At 30.0% G+C, this 19,661-nt stretch overlaps 1 protein-coding gene across 1 annotated transcript; it reads right to left on the bottom strand.

The window, feature by feature from the left end:
* Positions 1–4,069: 4,069 nt before the first annotated feature.
* Positions 4,070–7,266, bottom strand: LOC107905480 (protein WALLS ARE THIN 1). Its single transcript, XM_041094057.1, has 6 exons — positions 6,764–7,266; positions 6,593–6,655; positions 6,383–6,499; positions 5,882–6,287; positions 4,764–4,915; positions 4,070–4,600 (listed from the first exon to the last, which is right to left on the bottom strand). The coding sequence occupies exons 1-6, from the start codon at positions 6,985–6,987 to the stop codon at positions 4,408–4,410; spliced, it is 1,155 nt and encodes a 384-aa protein (XP_040949991.1). The 5' UTR covers positions 6,988–7,266; the 3' UTR covers positions 4,070–4,407.
* Positions 7,267–19,661: the final 12,395 nt, after the last annotated feature.

Genomic DNA, 19,661 nt, shown 5'->3' with positions numbered 1-19,661 from the left:
GTTGGCCATGTAATCTCAAAGATGTCCTGTTGTCTCAGGGAATTAGCTTGCTGACGTTATCAACCTCAGACGACACAGCCTAGGTCCGCTGCCATGCATAAAATAAAAGTCGAAGATAAGAGTGAATTTTAATTTATTCTTTCATTCGTATCTCTAACCTCTACTTGCAGAACAAAAAGAAGAGAAATTTTACGTGTTATATTTTTATGGAAAGGACTTTCGAAGAGTAAATCCTAAGAACAAGGAAGAAAGTAGCTGTAAGTTTAAAATCTTGTGTTTTGCATAAAATTAGTGTAGTTTGAACCATTTCAATAGCTTAGAAAATTTCAACTACTAAACAAAAGGTTTACTCTCTCTATAATGGTATGGTATGTCTGACATTCATTTTGATTATGTAAATTAAATTTTAAAGTTTATAGTTTTAAGTAGTCAAATTTTTAAGGCACTGGAAACTTATCTTTTGATTTTTTTTTTTTTGGATTCTCAGTTTTTGTTGACCGTATCAACATATATTTGCATTTAAATTCATTTTTATTTATTCAATCGATGGATAAAGATGGGCAACTATAAATTATTTTCAATATATTCCATAATTATTGCCACTAATTTTGTAATCTATCAAAAAGAAAGAGATGAAATATATATACATAGGAACTAAAAATTAAATTTTGCATGATCGTGATGGATTATACACCGCAAAGCATGACTTAAATAAAACAATTACTTTTGTGCTTTCTTTTAATTTTTTGATTTTTAAATTTTAGTATGCAAATATTCTAAACATTTTAATTTCTTAGATTTTCGAACTTCGTAGTTATATACATTATCCAAAATTTTGAAAACTCTTCGTTTATTTTTTTATCTAAAACCTTGTTTTCAAATTACTTCTCATTTAATTCCGTAATTTTAATCTATGCATCCATAAAGTTTTATCTTATGCCTCTATTTCGCTTTACAAGTACATAATTTAAAAGCGTTGAGTAAACTAGATTTTCTTTTATGATAATTTGGTTCGGTTTATTTTTAATTTTTTATTATAATTTTGAGTTTTAAATTTATGGATTTTATTTCAATAAAATGATATCTATTTTACTGCGTCTGGCTATTATTTTGTTAAGTTTCATATTATTTTTCATAAATATTTTTTAAAAAGTTAAATTTTAAAATAATTAGAAATTAATTAATTTTTTTGATAATTTTTATGTTTGATTTACAGTTCACACTTAAGGTTTATGGTCGCCCCTCTCAATAATATTATCCCTAAATGAACTTACGTTTCTTTTTAGACTGTATTAATGTGAGTTTAAGGTTTAAGATTTAGGACAAATATATAAAAATTATTAATAACTCTTATGTAGTTTTTTTTTCAAAAATATTCTTTTACATAATATTTTAAATTATTTTTACTATTTTAAATAAAAAATATCTATGATAAAAAATAAAATTATTTTTAAATTTTATAAAAATAAAATCAGAGGTGAAGCCAAAATATATTTTTAGGGGTCGAAATTAAATTGTAATTTTACGATATTAAAAATGTAATTTCACTATTTTAATATTTTATATCTTTACAAATTTTTAAAAATAAATTAAATTAAATTTTTATCAGTTTTAAAGGGCTAAAGTATAATTTTAGCTTTACTAATTTAAATTTTTAAAAGTTTCAAATATGAAAAAAATTTCATTGAGCCCTACCAACCCGGCTGAACAAAATTCGACACTAATTTTAAACTTATGAAGCAAAACCTTTTAAATAACATCTTTTTGATGGATTTTTTAATTTTCAGATTTTTTTTTCTCATCTGTAAGGGATGAAAAAGATTATCAAAAAAAAAAAAACAAGGGGAAATTTTAATTTTGAAATAAGGGTTTTATAAGAAAAAAAACCAGTACACCGAAAAGAAGAGTGACAATTATGGCATTAAAAAAAATAAGATTATCAAAAATTACAAAAAATATATATACAAATGTGTACCTAATTATGTCTACGTTTCTATTTTGGTCATTCAACTTTTAAAAAAAATCAATTTTAAGCACTAACATTTGAATTCATTACTATTTTGGTCACCAATTGCTAAATTGATAACTAAAAACTTTTTTTTAACTGGTATAATAACACATTTGGTCATTAATACTTACATTTTTTATCAATTTGATCCTAGTTCTAAATAATTTAATAAATTTAACTCTTCATATTTTGATACTTAAACTTTCTAACCAAAGCTTTCAACTTTTAAAATACAGGCATTCAATATCTATTAATTGTTTTACTTTTCTCAAATAATTAAAAATAAATAGAACAAATAATATTCTCTTAATCAGTTTATAAAGATATATATATTATCAATGTAACAAAAGAAAACTGAATTAATTTTTTTCATATTTTTTCTTATGAAAAATGAAATGTTCATAATTTTTTCCAATTTCAATGACCAACTTCAAAGACTATTTCTATGTACCTTAAAGGAAATATCATATTTATCAAGAAAACAATACAAATAAGAAGGCTAAACAGTGCAAAATCAAGCAATTTTCACTGAACAAAAATGCAAAATTTGAACATTTTACTTCAAAAATATGCAAACCAAGATAGAAAACACAAAGTTGAAAAAATTAGTCCACTTTATGGGTAGACTTGATCATGGATTGGGTCACCTAGCCTTACCTAATGTTTCGCCTGAAAAGTGAGAGGGTTTGGGCAAACATATAGGCTAGGAAAATGAGTTTGGGCAAAAAATTAAGGCTCGTTTTCTAAACAAGTTAGGCTTCGAGTAAGCTTTTTTTTGCCCGGCCTATTGCTTTTTGTTGCTTTTTTACTATTTTTGTTACTGTTTTGGTGTTGTTTCACTATTATATTGCTACTATTTTGTTGTTATTATTAGGATAATGTATAACTATTGTTTTATTGTTAATTTTGTTATCAGTTTAGAGGTATTTGCTTGCTAAGTTGCACATATCTTAGTATTTTAAATATAAATAATTTTTTAAATTTATTTTCAATTTGTTGAGAAATATTTAGTTTAATGTTTTTAGTGTATTTGATTTATTATATTTTTTAAAATTTGTTTTTAAATAATAATATAAAAAAATTAATACGGGCGGGTCGGGCTCGAGTTTTAGCATTTTTATCCAAGTTGGACTTGGGTAAAATTTTAGGCTCATTTTTTCGAGCTAACCTGAGCCCGTGCCTATAAAACAAACCTAAAATTCTATTGAGACCCGACCCGGCCCGGCCCGGCCCGGCCTATAAATACATCTATTTATGAGTCGTTTTATCATAAGCTTCAAAACTTTATACTATTTTCACATCATAAACAAATAAACAAACAAATAAGCAAAAAAAATTCAATATTATCAAGCTTTTAAAATTTAATTTCTAGGTTCAACAAATAAACTCATGATTAAAGCTAGTTACCAACTATATTTATTAGTCATATGAAATAGCAAAATACTTTTTGATTGGAAAATAATATATCATAATTACATGCCTAAAAGTTCAAACTCAAGCATATAAAATAAATATCATGAAATTCTTGCACCAAAAAAAATGATGATGAAAAAATAAGCTTAAGTGATTGTAGTCTGGTTCCTAGCAATTAAGTATCTATTTGTCAAAATCCTCCCAAAAATGAGAATTTAAGGATATGAAAACAAAAAAATATAATACTTTTAGCAAAGAGAAAAAAAGAACGCACATTGACATAGAAAGTTTATTGATAAAGATGACATTTAATTTAAAAAATAATTATGTACTAAATTGGATTATTTCGATCATAAATAAAACAATTAATAGATGTTACATGCCGCTGCTTTAAAAGTTGAGAGCTTTGGTTAGAAAATTTGAGTACTAAATTGATAGAATTTGTAAATATGAATGATTAAATTTATTGAATTATTTAGAATTAGGATCAATTGATAGAATATATAAATATTAAGGATTAAATGTGTTATTATACAATTTAGAATAAGGTTTTCAATTATCAATTTAATATTAATAAGTATCGATAAGCATGGATGCAATCTTAGGGTCCCATCACACCGTATATAGATAATGATTTTTAGCTGATAATTATCTGAAATAAAACCATATAATTATACCATAGAGAAAGCATATGAGAGTTTCAGGCTCCCATAAGCCACACAAGTTTCACAGTGCTCTTCATCATCACCCCTTCAAAAACGCTTCTCATTTAACCCTCTCAGCTACTTGGAGAAAAAGCCATTTGACTAATTAAAAATGAGGGAAAGAAGAAAGAAATTAAAGAAAATCATACACACAAACTTTCGGATATAGCTAGTGGCGTAGTGCTTCCCATTCGTTTATCCTTCCTTTGCTGCTATAATTGTTCTTTTTGTCTCCAGGTAGCCAGCATTGTGGTTAAAAGTCTTGGGGGGGGGGTCTTCTAGTTAAACATTTTCAGTTGAAGGAGGGAGAAGTGGCTTCGTGAGGGAGGCCTTGATATGGCTTGAGGTTCTGATGTTGCTGTGCTCCGGAGTGGACTGAATTGCACCCTTTTCTTGAGCTGCAAACTTTCTCTCTTGACTTTTTCCCCATAGCACTAGGTACAATCCTACTATGATCAACACTGCACCGATTATCCTGTGTTTAACGAAATTGCCAAGTTAATCACAAGATTAATGTAATGCTAGATATTTTGATCCTAGCGAGGAACATACGGGGACCAACTTTATTGGATAGATAGTTGATGAGTTTTCAACCAAGGAGCAGAGAGATAATGTAGGGATGAAAAGGACTCACTTACCCTCCCAAATAGAATTCTTCCCCTAAAGCAATGGAAGCCATAATGGCGACAACAAGAGTCTGAACTGGTTGATAAACAGCAACGAAGACTGGGCCCCCTCTGTCAATGCACCAAATCTGTACAGCGAATGCGATCCCGGATGCCACCACTCCCTGCATTTTTTCCACACAAAATGTTTTGGTCTTATTTCATTTTCAATAACCCACCACGCAGATCCACCCCCCGCATTATTGTGTAAACCACTTTTTCTAATTGCTACGGCTTTATCAACTACAATGAGAAGAAATCTAATCGAATAAAATTAAGGGTTGTATCCCATGAACTTGGACTCAAATATTGCACTATAAGCAATTATTTGTGCAGGTTCAAATGGTACGAATTTAGGCTCTTATTTTCTGATGTTAGACATTCCCCACGATTAGTGCATAGCCTACCCCTTTGGGTCTTAACATAAGTAGGCGTTTTCATGAAGAAAAAGACAGTATATCAACTTTCTAGAAAATTAATAAACACTAAATCTACTGAAATAATATATAAAAATATAGTTATAAAAACTTTAAGTAAGAAATAAATGAGAATTTGTTTGAAATTACAAAATTGAGTTATTTATTTTGGATTTAAATTATTTTATAGAATTTATATACATATTTAAATAAATTTCTTTTAATTATTTTCTTATAGATTTATCAAAAACCTTTTTACATTTGCTTTTATAAAATCCACAACACATTACAAAAGAAGATGCAGAAGGATTCACGTTTTTGCTTTTAGTAAAAAAGCAAATGTGTGGCAAGAATATCAATAAAGAATTCCTGCCAAATATCTTTTCTCTCACCGGCCATTTAAAATGTTTTTGACATGCTTAATGAATTAATAAGAAGAAAGTTTTGGATTGTTCAGATATTTATTTGCTAGACAATCAAGTTTGATGTTCAATTAAGAAAATATTGGTTTGGTTTGTGGATTTCTACCCACCAGTGTTATTGAATGAATGATTTCATATACACTGCAATTAATTAATTTACTTGAGCCTATATAAAGTTGTGCTCAAAGGATACTTTCCCTTTAGAAAAAAGAAGAAAAATATGTCAATGGTTTTTGACTGATGAAATACTGACCGCGTAGAGAATAGTGAAGAGTTCTCCGCCAGAGTGGAACATCCAAGCTTGAGGATCTCTCTCAGCAAAGGCCGCAATGACGAGGAATTGAATGAGACCAAAGAAACATGTGTAGGACGTCACGGAGAGTCTAGCTGGGTACTTCTTCAGGACCGGTGCCTGCAACACCAGCCAACCAGACCAGGATAGGCAATGACCAATCAGATAGAGACAACCAAGGGTCCAGTTCTTTCCCTCTGCATCTCCCAATGAAACGAACGTCGGGGTGGGTCTATTCAGAGGTGGAGTTGGGCTGTATATCGTTGGACCTTTGTATAGAGTTATCACTGATGCTCCAGCCACACACAAGATTGTTCCTGCAACCTTCGATATCCCATCTTTTCGATTTAGCCGAACTTTCTCTATCCTGGAAATACAATAGCATGCAAATGAAGACACTCAGACTCACATTTCATACGTAAATTAATGTATACAGTAAAAGAGGAAATGTGTGCTAATTACCGTAGTATGGCTGCCATTAGGAAGGTAATGGCTGGGACGGAGTTTTGGATTGCTGATGCAAAGGTTGGTGATGTGTTATCTAAGCCCAGCAAGTAGAAACCTTGATTTGCTGTTATTCTGTCTCGTTAACAAGATTGAAACAGGAACCAGTTAGTTTTTTTATTTCAACTTTATATTTTAGAGTCTTAGAGGGACCAATATCATGCGTACCCAACAAGAGCGAGGAGGAAGAACTGTAAAAGAAAATTTAGAGTAATGGGAGGTCTCTCCTTCCTGTATAAAGAAGAAAATGCTTGAGAAAAAACAAGTTAGGGTTTAGTACTACATCAAGGGTTTTCAAAATCAAAGAGTAATGGGGTGGTTATGTTTTGTATGATTTACTTCTCAAGAAAATATGCAAAGGGAAGGAGCAGAAGCAACGCAATGATATTCCTATAAACTGGGAATACAAGTTTGCTAATTCCCATGTTTAGGGCAGCCCTGGAGACCACATGGAACCCTGCGTAGCCAAACTGCAAGGCTAACATGGCCATATGCAGCTGTAGCTTTTCAGGAACCGAACACAACATCCTGTTAGCAGAGGCTGAACCACCAGAATCAGACATTGGAGCAAAAACTTAGATAAAAAACAAGCTAAAGAAATGGCTTTTACAAGAGATTAAGCTAAAGCTGAGGATGCGAAGATAGGGAATGAAACGGTGGTATAAATATAGGGAGAAAGATAAAATAAAGGAGATTCGAATGTGGATGGTGTGTGACCCACAATGTCCTTAGAAAGACGTTATGTCAACTGTTAATAACCCTTGGAATGTTTTTGGCTGTCTCCCACATTCTCCGAGACAACTTCAAACGCACCATGACATGAACAGAAAAGAAAAGGAAAGAAAACAGAAAAGTGAAAAAGAAAACGGATGGTTATTTACTACACTGTTATCTAAGAGGTTTTGTTTTGGCTCCATGCCATTAATGACGATAATTGCAGATGATGGAGAGAGTGAGCCGCCATTGATAGATAGGCGCAGTTGCACGCACGAGGGGGAAGGTGGGTACCCTACCCCATGCCCCTTCAACCCCACCTCACATGTATAATACTAAGCTTTATATTTTTCATTATTTTAATACATACAATTATTCCTTTGCTTGGTTTTTTGACATTTCAATAAATCAATTCCTCCTCGCCGTACAGGAACGGAGATACTGCATATTTTCCTCTGTATCAACATCTACCAGTCAATAAATTAACAAATTCTTGTCGGAAAGATCCCACCTGCTTACCCATAATCGTCTAAGTAAAACAATTGTTGAACCAAGCTGCAAACGGCTTATTTTGTGTTAAAAGGTACAACACAATCAAGATTGATCCAATTGAATTCGTTTCCTAATTCCTTTGCTCTCCCAAAAGGAAAAAGGGATAATTCAACAATCGATCTAGTTTCATTTGACAGTCAATTAATTTACTGGTAAAAGACGATTTGGTACTCTCTTTTTTTCGGCTTTCTAGAGCATGGACCAATACTGCATATAGTATTCAAAAAGTAATTGCCACCTGCAGGAATCCATCTTTAATTTAACAATATGTATAGCTTTTCTTTCTCCAGTACTGTACTAAAAATGAAAAAAATGTTTAATGTAATTACCTTAATAAATTTAATAAAGGGATTGTAACAGCCTAATTTTCAGTAGTATCGGAAACAGTGATTCGAGATCACTAAATCCGACTAGTGAGTTTTAAAATTTAAATAATAAATACATATGAGTCAAGTGTGATTATAGAAGAATTTTGGATTAGTGAATTTTGTGATTTAAAAAGAAATTAATATGTAAATTGGGTCTAAAACGAGGTATCAAAATCTCAAACTCATAAACCGAGCCATAAATATTTCTATATTTATAGAGTGTTTGGTATTAAAGTTTCGTTAGAAAATTCTAACGTTTGGATGGTCAATTAATTAAAAAAGACTAAATTGAGAACAATGCAAAATTTGTTAAATTATGATTAAATAGCTTAAGTGACTAATAAGGAGAGATTTAAAAGGCAATTAGGCCCAAATTATATGAGTTGGACGGTTTGGGCAAGAAAACATGGAGAAACAAAGGCAAAATTGGAAATTTTGCAAATTAAACATATAAAACAAAGACAAAATTGAAAAATCTAGAAATTTCTTCATAATTCATCAGCAAAAATGCCATAGGAGGTCTGAAACAAGCTGGTTTCTCATATTTTTATACCATGTGAGTCCAATTCTTGCTTTTTCTTTGAAGTTTTTATGTTTTATGACTTTTACAACTAGGTCCAACTATTGAATTCATTAGTTTTTGATTCCATGGGTGATTTTGTAAGTTACCATGAAGAAGTGCTGGAAGTTTATGATGAATTATCATAGATTTTAAGCTTTAATTTCATTATATTATGATTTTATTAAGTGATTTTAGGAGAAAATGATTTTTAGGACCTAGTTGTGAAAAAGCTAGGAATTGGAGTTTTGTACTAAAATTCTGAATACCAAAGGCTATATAATAGCCTAAAATGATTACATAAAGTGTTATTTGAGGAATAATTAGTTTAATTAAAGTGTTAATTGAGTAGGGTCTAAATCGTAAAAACTATAATTTTTGAAGTAAAAGTGTAATTTTGAAAATCGAAGGGCATAAATTGCGAAGTGAATTAGTATTGAATTAGATGCTAATGAATGAAAAATTTTATATTATAGATCGGAAATCCGAAGCTAAACGCGGAAAAGAGAAAATATCAAACTAGTCCCTAAACTTTTACAACTCCTATAAATTAGCCTAGGTAAGTTCATACGGTTGAACTTTTATGATTAATTGTTAATGTGGGAATGATTTAATGTATTAATTCGTGTATTGTTGTTGAATTATGATTATTGTAAAAATGTGAAAATCAAATTGTAAGTTCAAATTAAGGGATACGCAGGATTGAGTACATACGTTCAGTAACCAGTGATGAATTAATGAATAAGTCCATGGTGGATCCATGGCAAAGTGTGGAATGCAGGTATGGTAATTCAGTAAAGAAAATCATACTGAGTTGTAGAACGTAAGTATGGTATTTCAGTAACGAAAACCATACTAAGTTGTGAAAAGTAGGTATGGTATTTTAGTGAAGAAAACCATACTGAGTTATAGCATTGTAAAGGATTCAAACAAATCGTGGCACCGGGCAAATGATGTACTCAAATCCGTAAGACAATCCTTAATTTAACAAGTATTTGTAAGTGCAATTGAAGCTAAATGTTGGAATATAAGTTGATATCTAATATTGAGCTCGACTGAGTAAATTCATTGTTTGAGATTGTGGTTGGCAGGAAATGTTGTACTATACTTGTTTATTATAATTGTTAGTGAAATTTTGGTGAGATTTTATTATGAGCCTATGAACTTACTAAGCTTTCTGTAAGCTTACTTGTGTGTGTTTGTTGCTTCTTGTAGATTGATGTGAATATATGCTCGGAGGATCAGATCTACATCAAGGATCACACTATCCAATTTACTCCGGTAGATTTTGTTAAACAACCTTTTAATTTATATGGCATGTATAGGGGTTGAAGTAATAAAGTAATAGTATGAATGATTAAGTATGCAAAGTAAATCCGAATGTGATGGTTGAGATAGATATTGAAATATATATGTTTTAGCTTGAAATGTTTGATTGTGTTTAAACCCGGTAATGCCTCGTACTCTGTTCCAGCGTCGGACACGAGTAAGAGGTGTTATAGGGATGATCTTTAACTTTTTATTATATTAAAGATATTTGATCACCCAATACCAGGAACCTAATGAAGTGTTTCCACTAAGGCTGCCACTCCCAAGGTTTGCTCAATAGTCAATTTGTGGGCCGTGTTCTATCTCAACTCTCCCTTGCTTTAACAGACATGTTGGCCCCCCTCAATTGAGACCACCATCATGCTAATTTTCAAAAGAAGAGGCCCTGCCTGGAAGAAGAAAAAGAATGTTATTAGCCTTTTTTCATCATTAAAAAGTGTTTGCAGCTGACAGCAAATGCTTGAGCCTGTACTACTATTTTTTTAATAGGGATAACCGGTGAGTGTGGTGTAAGAAGGACCGGGTGTGGGTGGGTGGGTGGGTGGGTGGGTCTTATCTGAACCGGTCGGACACCGGCCTGACCAATCCAGTTGTGATCTTACTTGCATATGCCGAAGCTTCATTCTCGCTTTGGGGTCGCATATTAAGTACAGGACTGACAGCTAGAATAGATTTTGTTTGCACGGGAGAATCTTCAATGCCAGACTCTGGTCGAGGACTGAGTCGACTCCTCCTCCTTCCAAAATCCATGTATAGTACTAGTATTATTATTTCCTTCATGACAATTGGCCATATGTTTTAATTTAATTTTTTTTTAAAGAAAGTATCTGTCATTAGTGTATCATGGAATACATCAAAAATTGAAAAATAAGTGGATATCCCAATAGTCTAAAATTAATGGTAGGGCATATAAATTTTTTATTTTATTTTATCACGGTTGGGAATATAAAATTATGTAATTTTTTTACCTATATATAAATAGGAAATAGTATGTAAATAGTGAATTTTTTCCATGAGAATACATGTTTTGATAAGTGTTGTTTTGATGTAATCGTAATTTATTGTTATTTTCTATAAAAAATAATACATATGATAACTTTTTTTGATTATTTTAATAAATTAATTTAAATTAATGTTTAAAAATAAAAAGCTATTAAAAGTAACTAGATTAGTGTTGATGTTTTAAATTTTGAAGTAATAAAACAAGTTTTTGTTTTAAGTAATGTTGATACGAGGTATACAGTGACACAAACAAACATGTCCATAAAGGACGCATGACACGATAGACTTTGCTTAAATAGACTGAAGAAAAATAAGTTTTATTTAGTCTTTAATCATATATATGCACCAAACTACTGACATTTATAGATGATATATAGATGAGTTTGTACTTATTCATTCAAACTAATTTTAAGTGTTTAAAATTATTTTTAGTAGCTGAGATTTTTTTTAAAAATTACAATGTTATCAATTACTTCGATCAAAATCAATTATTATAAGCATTAAACATAATAATTAATTTAACAATTAATTAAGATCGTAATAAATATTTTAAAAAAATTCATGTATTTACATGAAACATGTAAGTTTTAAGTTTTCAAGACCTTAATCTTATCATTAAACTAACTAAAACTTAATTGAAAAAATTACTAATTTTTCATTAACACGATGAATAACAATTAAAATTTCATTCTTTTTCAAATCATGTAAAAATATATAGTTATCATAATTATAATATATATAATTATCGTAATAATAACATTTGCTAAGCTCTTACCATGATATGTTATAGGATTAATTAAATGTACGAGATAATCCTTTTTGTTAAAAAAAATAAATGATATTAATAAGTGTTAGGTGCAATAGTAATAGTAAAGTACATTGTATTTTTAAAATTAAAGATTATTTTGTTGAGAGGAATGGCTACGAACACTAAACATAAACATAAATTATAAAAAAAATCTTACAAGGTGACAACAAATATAACACATTTTTGTCAAATTTACTTAAATAATTCAAATTTCATAAAGAATTTGAGAAGTCGGAAATAGTAATGGGAATCGATTAAGTTTGAAAACTTGAAATGCCATGAAATTATTCTTTTCATGATGTTGAGCACTTTCCGGACAAGGTGAAGTCCCTTTGTTAATTTGTTTTCCATGGTCATGTCAGGTCTCCCATTAATCTGCATGGGCACTTCTGCTTTCTTCACATTGCTTGCTCATTCTGAAGTCCTATTCGTATTTAGTTTTTTTATCTATTTCACTTGGCTACATTCAGAAAAGTACTAACACCCCCCCCTTTTATTTAAGTAGGGATGACAATAAAGTAAATTGGGTGTGAATATTATTAAATTTACTATCATTCTATAATTGATGTGTTTTATTCAATTATCCGTCCTACTCTACTATCAATATATAATCTTAAAAATCACTATCACTTACATGGATGTTAGATGCATGCATTATCACCCCGCCCCACCCCACCCCACCCTACCTCACTTCATTCTGCTTCGATTCAATTTAATTTTTTTATTTATCTTTAAATTTTTCAATTTTTTAAAATCAAGTAAATATTTAAACATACTTCTTAACAAAATTTAAGCATAAAATATATAATTTTTATATTATATTTTTACCTTTTTAATAGTTCATATGTACAAGGATAAAATAATAATTTTATATAATAGAGCAGGTCAGAGCGGAGTAAGCAATTACTATAACCGCTCCATACCTACTATCTAAAAAAAAAAAATTCACCCCACCCCAACTTGTCTCGCATCCACTTTTCAAACAAAAAAAATCTACTCTATTCGGAGCGGGTCAATCTAAAATCTATCGTACAGTTCGAGTTTTATCATCGGTTAAAAGAATAATTGGTACTTAGCTGAGTAGCTGACCGATCCCTTTTGATCTCCTTTCATTGTTAAGTCGTATTCATTTGAGTTATTATTGAATGAATCTAACTATAAATTGCAGTTAATTTATATTCCCAAAGTCTTAAGGTTGATTTTGTAGATTGAATAAAAGTTCTAAGTGGGCCTTTTCTGCTTTAGTAATTCGCTGCAACATGCATCTGCAAGTGACTAGGACGTGGGTCAGTACCCGGCACGCTTAAAAAGTGAGAATATTTATCCCCGGAAAACGAACACCAATTGCATTAAAAGCTTTTGAGACTTGAGACCATCCATGTCTATACTCATTGGCCTGGTTCATCATATGAAAAGCTAGCCTAGGTTGAGTAATCTTGGTAACCATACTCCAATTAAATCAAGACTCATACAAGTTTTCTTTTTTATGTTGAGAATAATTGTTCCTGCTTCTCAAACAAACTTCCAAGACTATAAATCAAGAGAATTTAGTAGGTATATCTCTGAGGATCTGCAAAGCTTGGAAGTTTGCATTAAGCCTTCACTTTGTTTTGAACTTTTTTTTTTATACTTTTGGAGATAAAAAAAAAAAAACAACCACCACCCAATAAATCCCAAAAATATTCCAGCTTTAATGAATTTGAGATTTGAGATTTTAGAAGTCAAAAAAAAAAAGAAAACTTCAAACCCCACCTTTGGAAACATCCCTATATCTTTTTAAGTTGTTTGCCTCCTAGCAATAGTGTGATTCTTTTTATTGCTTTTTACTACTTGGCGCTTTTGGCACATAAAGTGATTCCACCCACAGCGATACTGTGGACGAGCTATGACAGAGATATTTGGTTAAACTATAGGCAAAGCTTTTACACTTGCTTTTGTTGAAGGCATCCCAATATGATAAGATAGGGTTCATCTAATTTTACTAATTGCGTCTGCTCTACTCGGAGCTTATTGAAAACTTGATCATATCCCAAATATCCCATTAGTCATTAATTAGGCATGCATTGTTGATTGCTTTTCCTACTTTTTGACTGACCATTTTTTCTTCATCATTGCGCATTTAATCATCAAAATCGACTGCCTCGCTATATGGTAGTTAAGATCATTTTATAGGGATGTTAATTTAATACTAGATATAGCAATTATACATGATCTTGTATATATGCGTCAACATCAGTTTAGTTATAATAAACTTCAAAAGTTATATATATATATGGTTAAACAGTAAACATAGATGCCCTATTTATTGAATTTGAATAAGTTAAAATTTTTATCAATCATACTATTGATTTAGTAGTAAATTTGTGTGGGTTTCAAGTTGTTTAGCATAAGTTCTAGGGTTCAATTTCTGTGTTTAGAAATTCTTTTCCCCTTCTCCCACAGTAATGTATTACGATTTCATATTTTATAACTATTTTTTAATTGATTGTGAGGGTACATTAGATGCCCTATGTTAACATTCATGATTAGGGTTTGAACCTTATACAATACTCATATCTTTTTTCAAAAACTGCCAGAAACAAATATAGACTTTATCAATTCTTAAAAGTGTTTTTAAAAATACATAAATTTTAAATCTTTAATCTCTCTACCACATCGGATAAACAACTTGTCAAGATTTTGTGAAAACAAAAACTCTATGGATCCCTACCAAATGTCCGAAAGTGTTTTCTTTGTAGTATCGTTCTCAATTCTCATCCAATATGGCTATCCTATATAGAATCAAGTTCATCTCGCACCCAGGTTCTACCTCCCCTAGCCTAGGTATGTGTATATATAGCAATTAATGGAACATTTTCAAGGCTGTTATCGATAGCTCTCAAGAGTATAACTCTGCTTGTTCCCTTGTTTGTGCAATAAGTCTGCAATTTCATGATTACAGGTGTGAGAGAAAAGTGGTGGGAAATTTTTATACTCATTTGGGAAAATGGATACCAAAGCAAAAGCGTAAAAAAAAAAAAATGGGCATGGCTATTGCGGGCTATCAACCGGTGAAGTCGTTCATTGCTCGGAAAGCACAAATTTGACTAATATGCATTACCATCGTGAGTCACACTTTTTTTCTAAACGGGAATAGGTAACTTGAATTTATAATTTTATGTTTACGCAGAATAATTACAAATATATTTTTTCAATGAAATCAACTTTTAATTTTTTTAAAAAAATATGTAAATTCTTCATGTAAATTTTCTTTAAAATTAGGGTAAATTATGAAACAATTATATTTTAATATTTTATAAACAAAAAAAAGTAATTTATACTATATTTTTATTTTTTAAATACAACAAATTGAGAACAGAAATTATCTGACAATAATTATTTAATTATATTATTTATTTTAAAAAAAATTATATAAAGAAATAATTCAATATAAATTTATTATTACGTGCAAAAAATTCTTTCATCCCACGGGCAAGTTATTAAAATCTGAAACATTTATTAATATCATATTATGATTACAAATTTAATTTATTTTTATATTTTAGACATAGACGTTGCAATTTTTTAATATTAATTTATATTTAAAAATAATAATTTAATAATACACATATTTAACTCGTGCATTATATGGAAATACAAACTAGTTATTGCATTAATCAAATTTGAATTTTACGTAAATATTATTATTTGGTTCATGATTTATATTATTCATACTACACAATTTCATTTAGTTTTAAATAAAAAATTCATATTAAAATTACACATTTTACAATAAAATTCTATTAATTTTGAAAATGCTTCTGACTTTCAAATTAAAAAAATAAACAAATTAATGTAACATATTAAAATAAATACACACGATGAACTTGTGAATTGTATGGGTATATAAATTAGTTCAATATATACAGAAGAAAAAGGGTAGAATTGGTTGAGAATTATTTTCTTCTTCGTTTCTCTATTTTTCTTAAAACTTATTTACAATTACTGGTGTTTTGAGGAATTATCACAAATAAAGATGTTATTCTCTTTTCCTTGTTGTTTCTTCTATTAAACTTGTAGAAGTAAGAAAAATTGGACCATGACAAACCTGAAAGAACGAGTTGAGGTCACCAGCTTTTGGAGGCAAAACAAAGCCGAACGTGTCTTCGTTTTTAAGCTTGTAAATGAACGGCAAGGGTTCAGTTTGAAGCTTAATGGGCTTAGGCTCCGTTCTCCAGTCCATCTGAGATGGACTTTTGCAAGAAAAAGTCCTTTTTCTTTAAAATCAATGAAGAACAAACACTATTTCAGAATAATTTTCAGCTTAAAAAAAGTGCTTTTTGGCATATGGAGAAGTTGAAAATTTTAACTTTTCTTCAGCCAAAAGTGCTTTTGGCTGATAATTTCCATTTTTAACCTGTATTCTCCCCAGAAAACGTTCTTTCCTCTGGTTCTTTGGCTATACCCATTTTTTTTCACATTTCCTCTTTCAAAGTTCTTTCTTCTGGTTCCTTGTTCCTCTTCCGCCGGTGAGTTTCTTTTCTTCTTCTCTTTAATTATTCATTATGCTTTAGTTTTTAGTTGTTTTCTGATTGTTTGATTTTTTACAGAAATTTTATAGAAATTAATTGACTGATTTTACAGAAATTCTTTCTCCTTAAAATTAATTGTTTGATTTCGTTTCAGGAGGAAATATTTGTTACTATGGCCTGTTATCATCTTTTCCCTACTTGTTTTTCTTTCACAAGTTGCATATCTTGTTATATGGGCTGTTGGAGGCTATAAACAGAGTGTAGGAGATGCTTGGTGGCTCAAGCTAATTGGTTTTATGATGTGAGGATATATTCAGTCTCTGCATATTTTGACAGTTTGTCCCTTTGGCTATGCTTTTGCAGAATCCAATCTTGGAGATCTCCCACTGTGATCTATTTTTTGGTTATACAACTTCTAGTGCTAGTAGTTGCATTGCTTGATATACATGGGAACAGATTCAGTCTTGTTCCGTGGCGGTATACTTGTTGGGGTCATTTCTTAACATTTGTTGAACAATTAGGTTTGTAAGTATTTCCTTATTTTTCTAATTATTTTTTATGTAGTGATATTGTTGCACTATGTACTCTCCCCACCCAAAACAGGATCCATTTAGCAATCCTATATGCATGTTTTAGGATTAACTCATTGCATGCAGAGGATATGAACTAGAGCTGATTTTCTTCACTTTGTTAAATGAATTAAATCAAGTTCAACACTCTTCCCCCAATTGTCCCTCTTCTAAAGGAGCAGTGAAGCCTTATTATTCTCTTCTCATTTTGTGTCAATGATAGCACATGTTTTACCAGTGGAATATTTCTCTTGTGTTCTTTGGGGTTTTGTGGATTGGAGGTGAAATTATTGATCTCTGTAGCCTACTTAAAGCTTATAAGTTAGCTACTAGAACTTCTAAAGCATTATTTTGCCTCATATTCAATTTAGAGTTCTTGTCAATCTAGTCAAGGGTTTTCATGTGGTAACAGAACAAACGAGTTTTCTCTGCGAACAAATGTTGTGTTTCATGCAGTATTGAGTTGTATCCTTGCCAACTTAGTAATATCCAATGTATGCACAGACTGCATTAATAACATATAATGTGTATACCTGGTAGTTTGTTATTTCGCTGGTTAGCCAACTGAAATGATCGCGTTGCTTATCTGCATTGCAGTCAGCTTTATAAATTTTATATATAAATTTCAATTCACATTAAGTGTATGTCGTTGACAATAAGTTGGTACTTTTGTTGGCCTCGGACACTATAGAAAAATAAAGAAAAGTTAAAACTATCTTAAACATTTCCTTTTTAATCTTTATTCAGCTTCAGCTTCTGAACTTAGTATTTTAATTGAGTTTTTTGAATTTACTTGTTACCTCAGATAGTCATGTTTAAATTGAAACTAATATATAATTTTTTCCATTGTTTATTTCATGAAAGGTTCCCATCTTAAAGTTGCTTCCTGTTTGCTTCTACCTGCTATTCAGCTGGTTGTGGGAATTAGCCATCCCTCGTGGATTTCTCTGCCATTTTTCATTGGAAGTTGTATTGGGCTAGTGGATTGGTCTTTGGCTAGCAATTTTCTAGGACTATTCAGGTGATTGCTTCTTGACTCTTTGTACATTGTTCTATTTCGTTTTCTTTGTCAATGAATTTGATTTTATCATTGGTTAATGTTTTTAGTAGCTTTTGTTCAATTTCTTTTTTGTCAAGGTTGTAGAAGGCTTTCCAGTTTTATGCAGGCTTCAGCATTTTCATGCTTTATGTGTATCAACTCCCTATAGAGTTGAGTTCTCAAGTATGTTACAGTGGATAGTTGATTTTGTTGATCTATTCAAAATATGTTCAACATCTGAGTGGACTAAAATTTGCTCTTCTGTTTCTCTTGTACTTTTTTACATCATGGTATGTACTAGTTTTATTACTATAGGTCTGATTCTGTTTAAAGATTTTAGCTGAACCTTTAAATGAAATGCAATACACTCTTCCCTCTTCCTAGAATCTTATATTATGAAATTGACTTCATTTGAGTCTTTCCTGTGTTTGACATTTGTCCATCTAATAGTATTTTTCCCATATTACTAATTTAAGATGGTTTGAAGTGTTTTCTTTCTATAAGAAAATTTTCTTGGACAGATATGAAGTATTTAGTTGCAAACTAGACTTTGGAGATTGATGACATTTTTGCCATTCTGGATGCAATTTTTATTCAATTTGCTCAATGAAATTGCAGTTGAAAATTTGAGAGCTTCCTAGTTGGAAACCACATATTTATATAATATATGTTCTTAATAGTTTTGAACAAGTTAAATTAATTATAAAGAAATAATATAATTGAGAACAAGATTAGAGCAACTCTATGTATATGCTTAGTACATGTCTATTGTGAATTTATATTTGGTATATAAATATTATCCATTTTTAAAACTTTAATCCAAATATATGTAATATTTTAATTTGTTAGGTTTATGTTTTCTATGTTATGTTAATACCTAATATGAGTTATATATTCAAATACATTTTAAAATAAAGTAATACAAATGTGTTAAAAGCATTAATTAAAAATAAAAATAATTTTTATAATAACACAATTGTGTCAATATCTAATTACAAATACTTAATTATTATATTTAAATATTTAAATATAATTTATATATTCTAATTAAATTTAATAAATAATTAATATTAATTACTTAGAAATATTTAAAATTAATATTATTATTAAAACATTAAAAATAAGTTATAATAAATTGTTTTTTATATTTTTGCTAAAATATCATAATATTAACTAATTTGAACATTATTTAAATACATATTTGTTACTTTACAATATATCATGTCTAAAATGGACATTTTATTCTTCAAAAGCACTTTTTGACAACAATACCAAACACTCAAATTTTTCAAAAGCACTTTTCCACAGCACTTTTCAAAAGCACTTTTCAAAAGCAATGAAGAACTGGCCCTTAGTAGCTTTCCCCTCATCTCGTATCTTGGTTTTATCAACTACTGAATCTTATAATTTTAAATAAATTATTATTATATATAAGTTGAAGATGATTTAAACAAAAAAAATATAAGTTGAAGAGTTAAAATAAATAAAAAAATGAATGAATGAACAGAATGCAAGTTAATAAATGTTAGATGCTGATTAAATGTTAAAGTTACATATTTTATGTAATTAAATTGGTTAATTTATGAGAATGCACCACTAATTTTTCCATGTTTATGTTGAATTTTGTGCAGGGGTGCAATTTGGGGCTAAATAGAAGAAAAAGGAAACAATTGGGCTAGATTGAAGAAAGAAGCAAAGAATGAGGACCAAAGTAGAATTGTTCCAAGATTGATTAGCTGAAATTTTTGTTGACTTAGTGGGAGATTATGTTGGGATTTTTTATATC

This window comes from Gossypium hirsutum, chromosome D05, assembly GCF_007990345.1.
Source record: "Gossypium hirsutum isolate 1008001.06 chromosome D05, Gossypium_hirsutum_v2.1, whole genome shotgun sequence".
In the NCBI taxonomy this organism is placed as follows: domain Eukaryota; kingdom Viridiplantae; phylum Streptophyta; class Magnoliopsida; order Malvales; family Malvaceae; genus Gossypium; species Gossypium hirsutum.
Note: the sequence above shows the minus strand (reverse complement) of the source record. Positions and strands in the feature narration are given on the sequence as shown.

What these genes read in the sequence shown, in the direction of transcription:
- LOC107905480 (XM_041094057.1), bottom strand. Translation starts at nt 6,987, where the DNA reads ATGTCTGATTCTGGTGGTTCAGCCTCTGCTAACAGGATGTTGTGTTCG. An exon ending in TTCCTCCTCGCTCTTGTTGG is followed by an intron (nt 6,500 to 6,592) that starts GTACGCATGATA and finishes TTAACGAGACAG; the next exon opens with AATAACAGCAAATCAAGGTT. An exon ending in CTAATGGCAGCCATACTACG is followed by an intron (nt 6,288 to 6,382) that starts GTAATTAGCACA and finishes TTGTATTTCCAG; the next exon opens with GATAGAGAAAGTTCGGCTAA.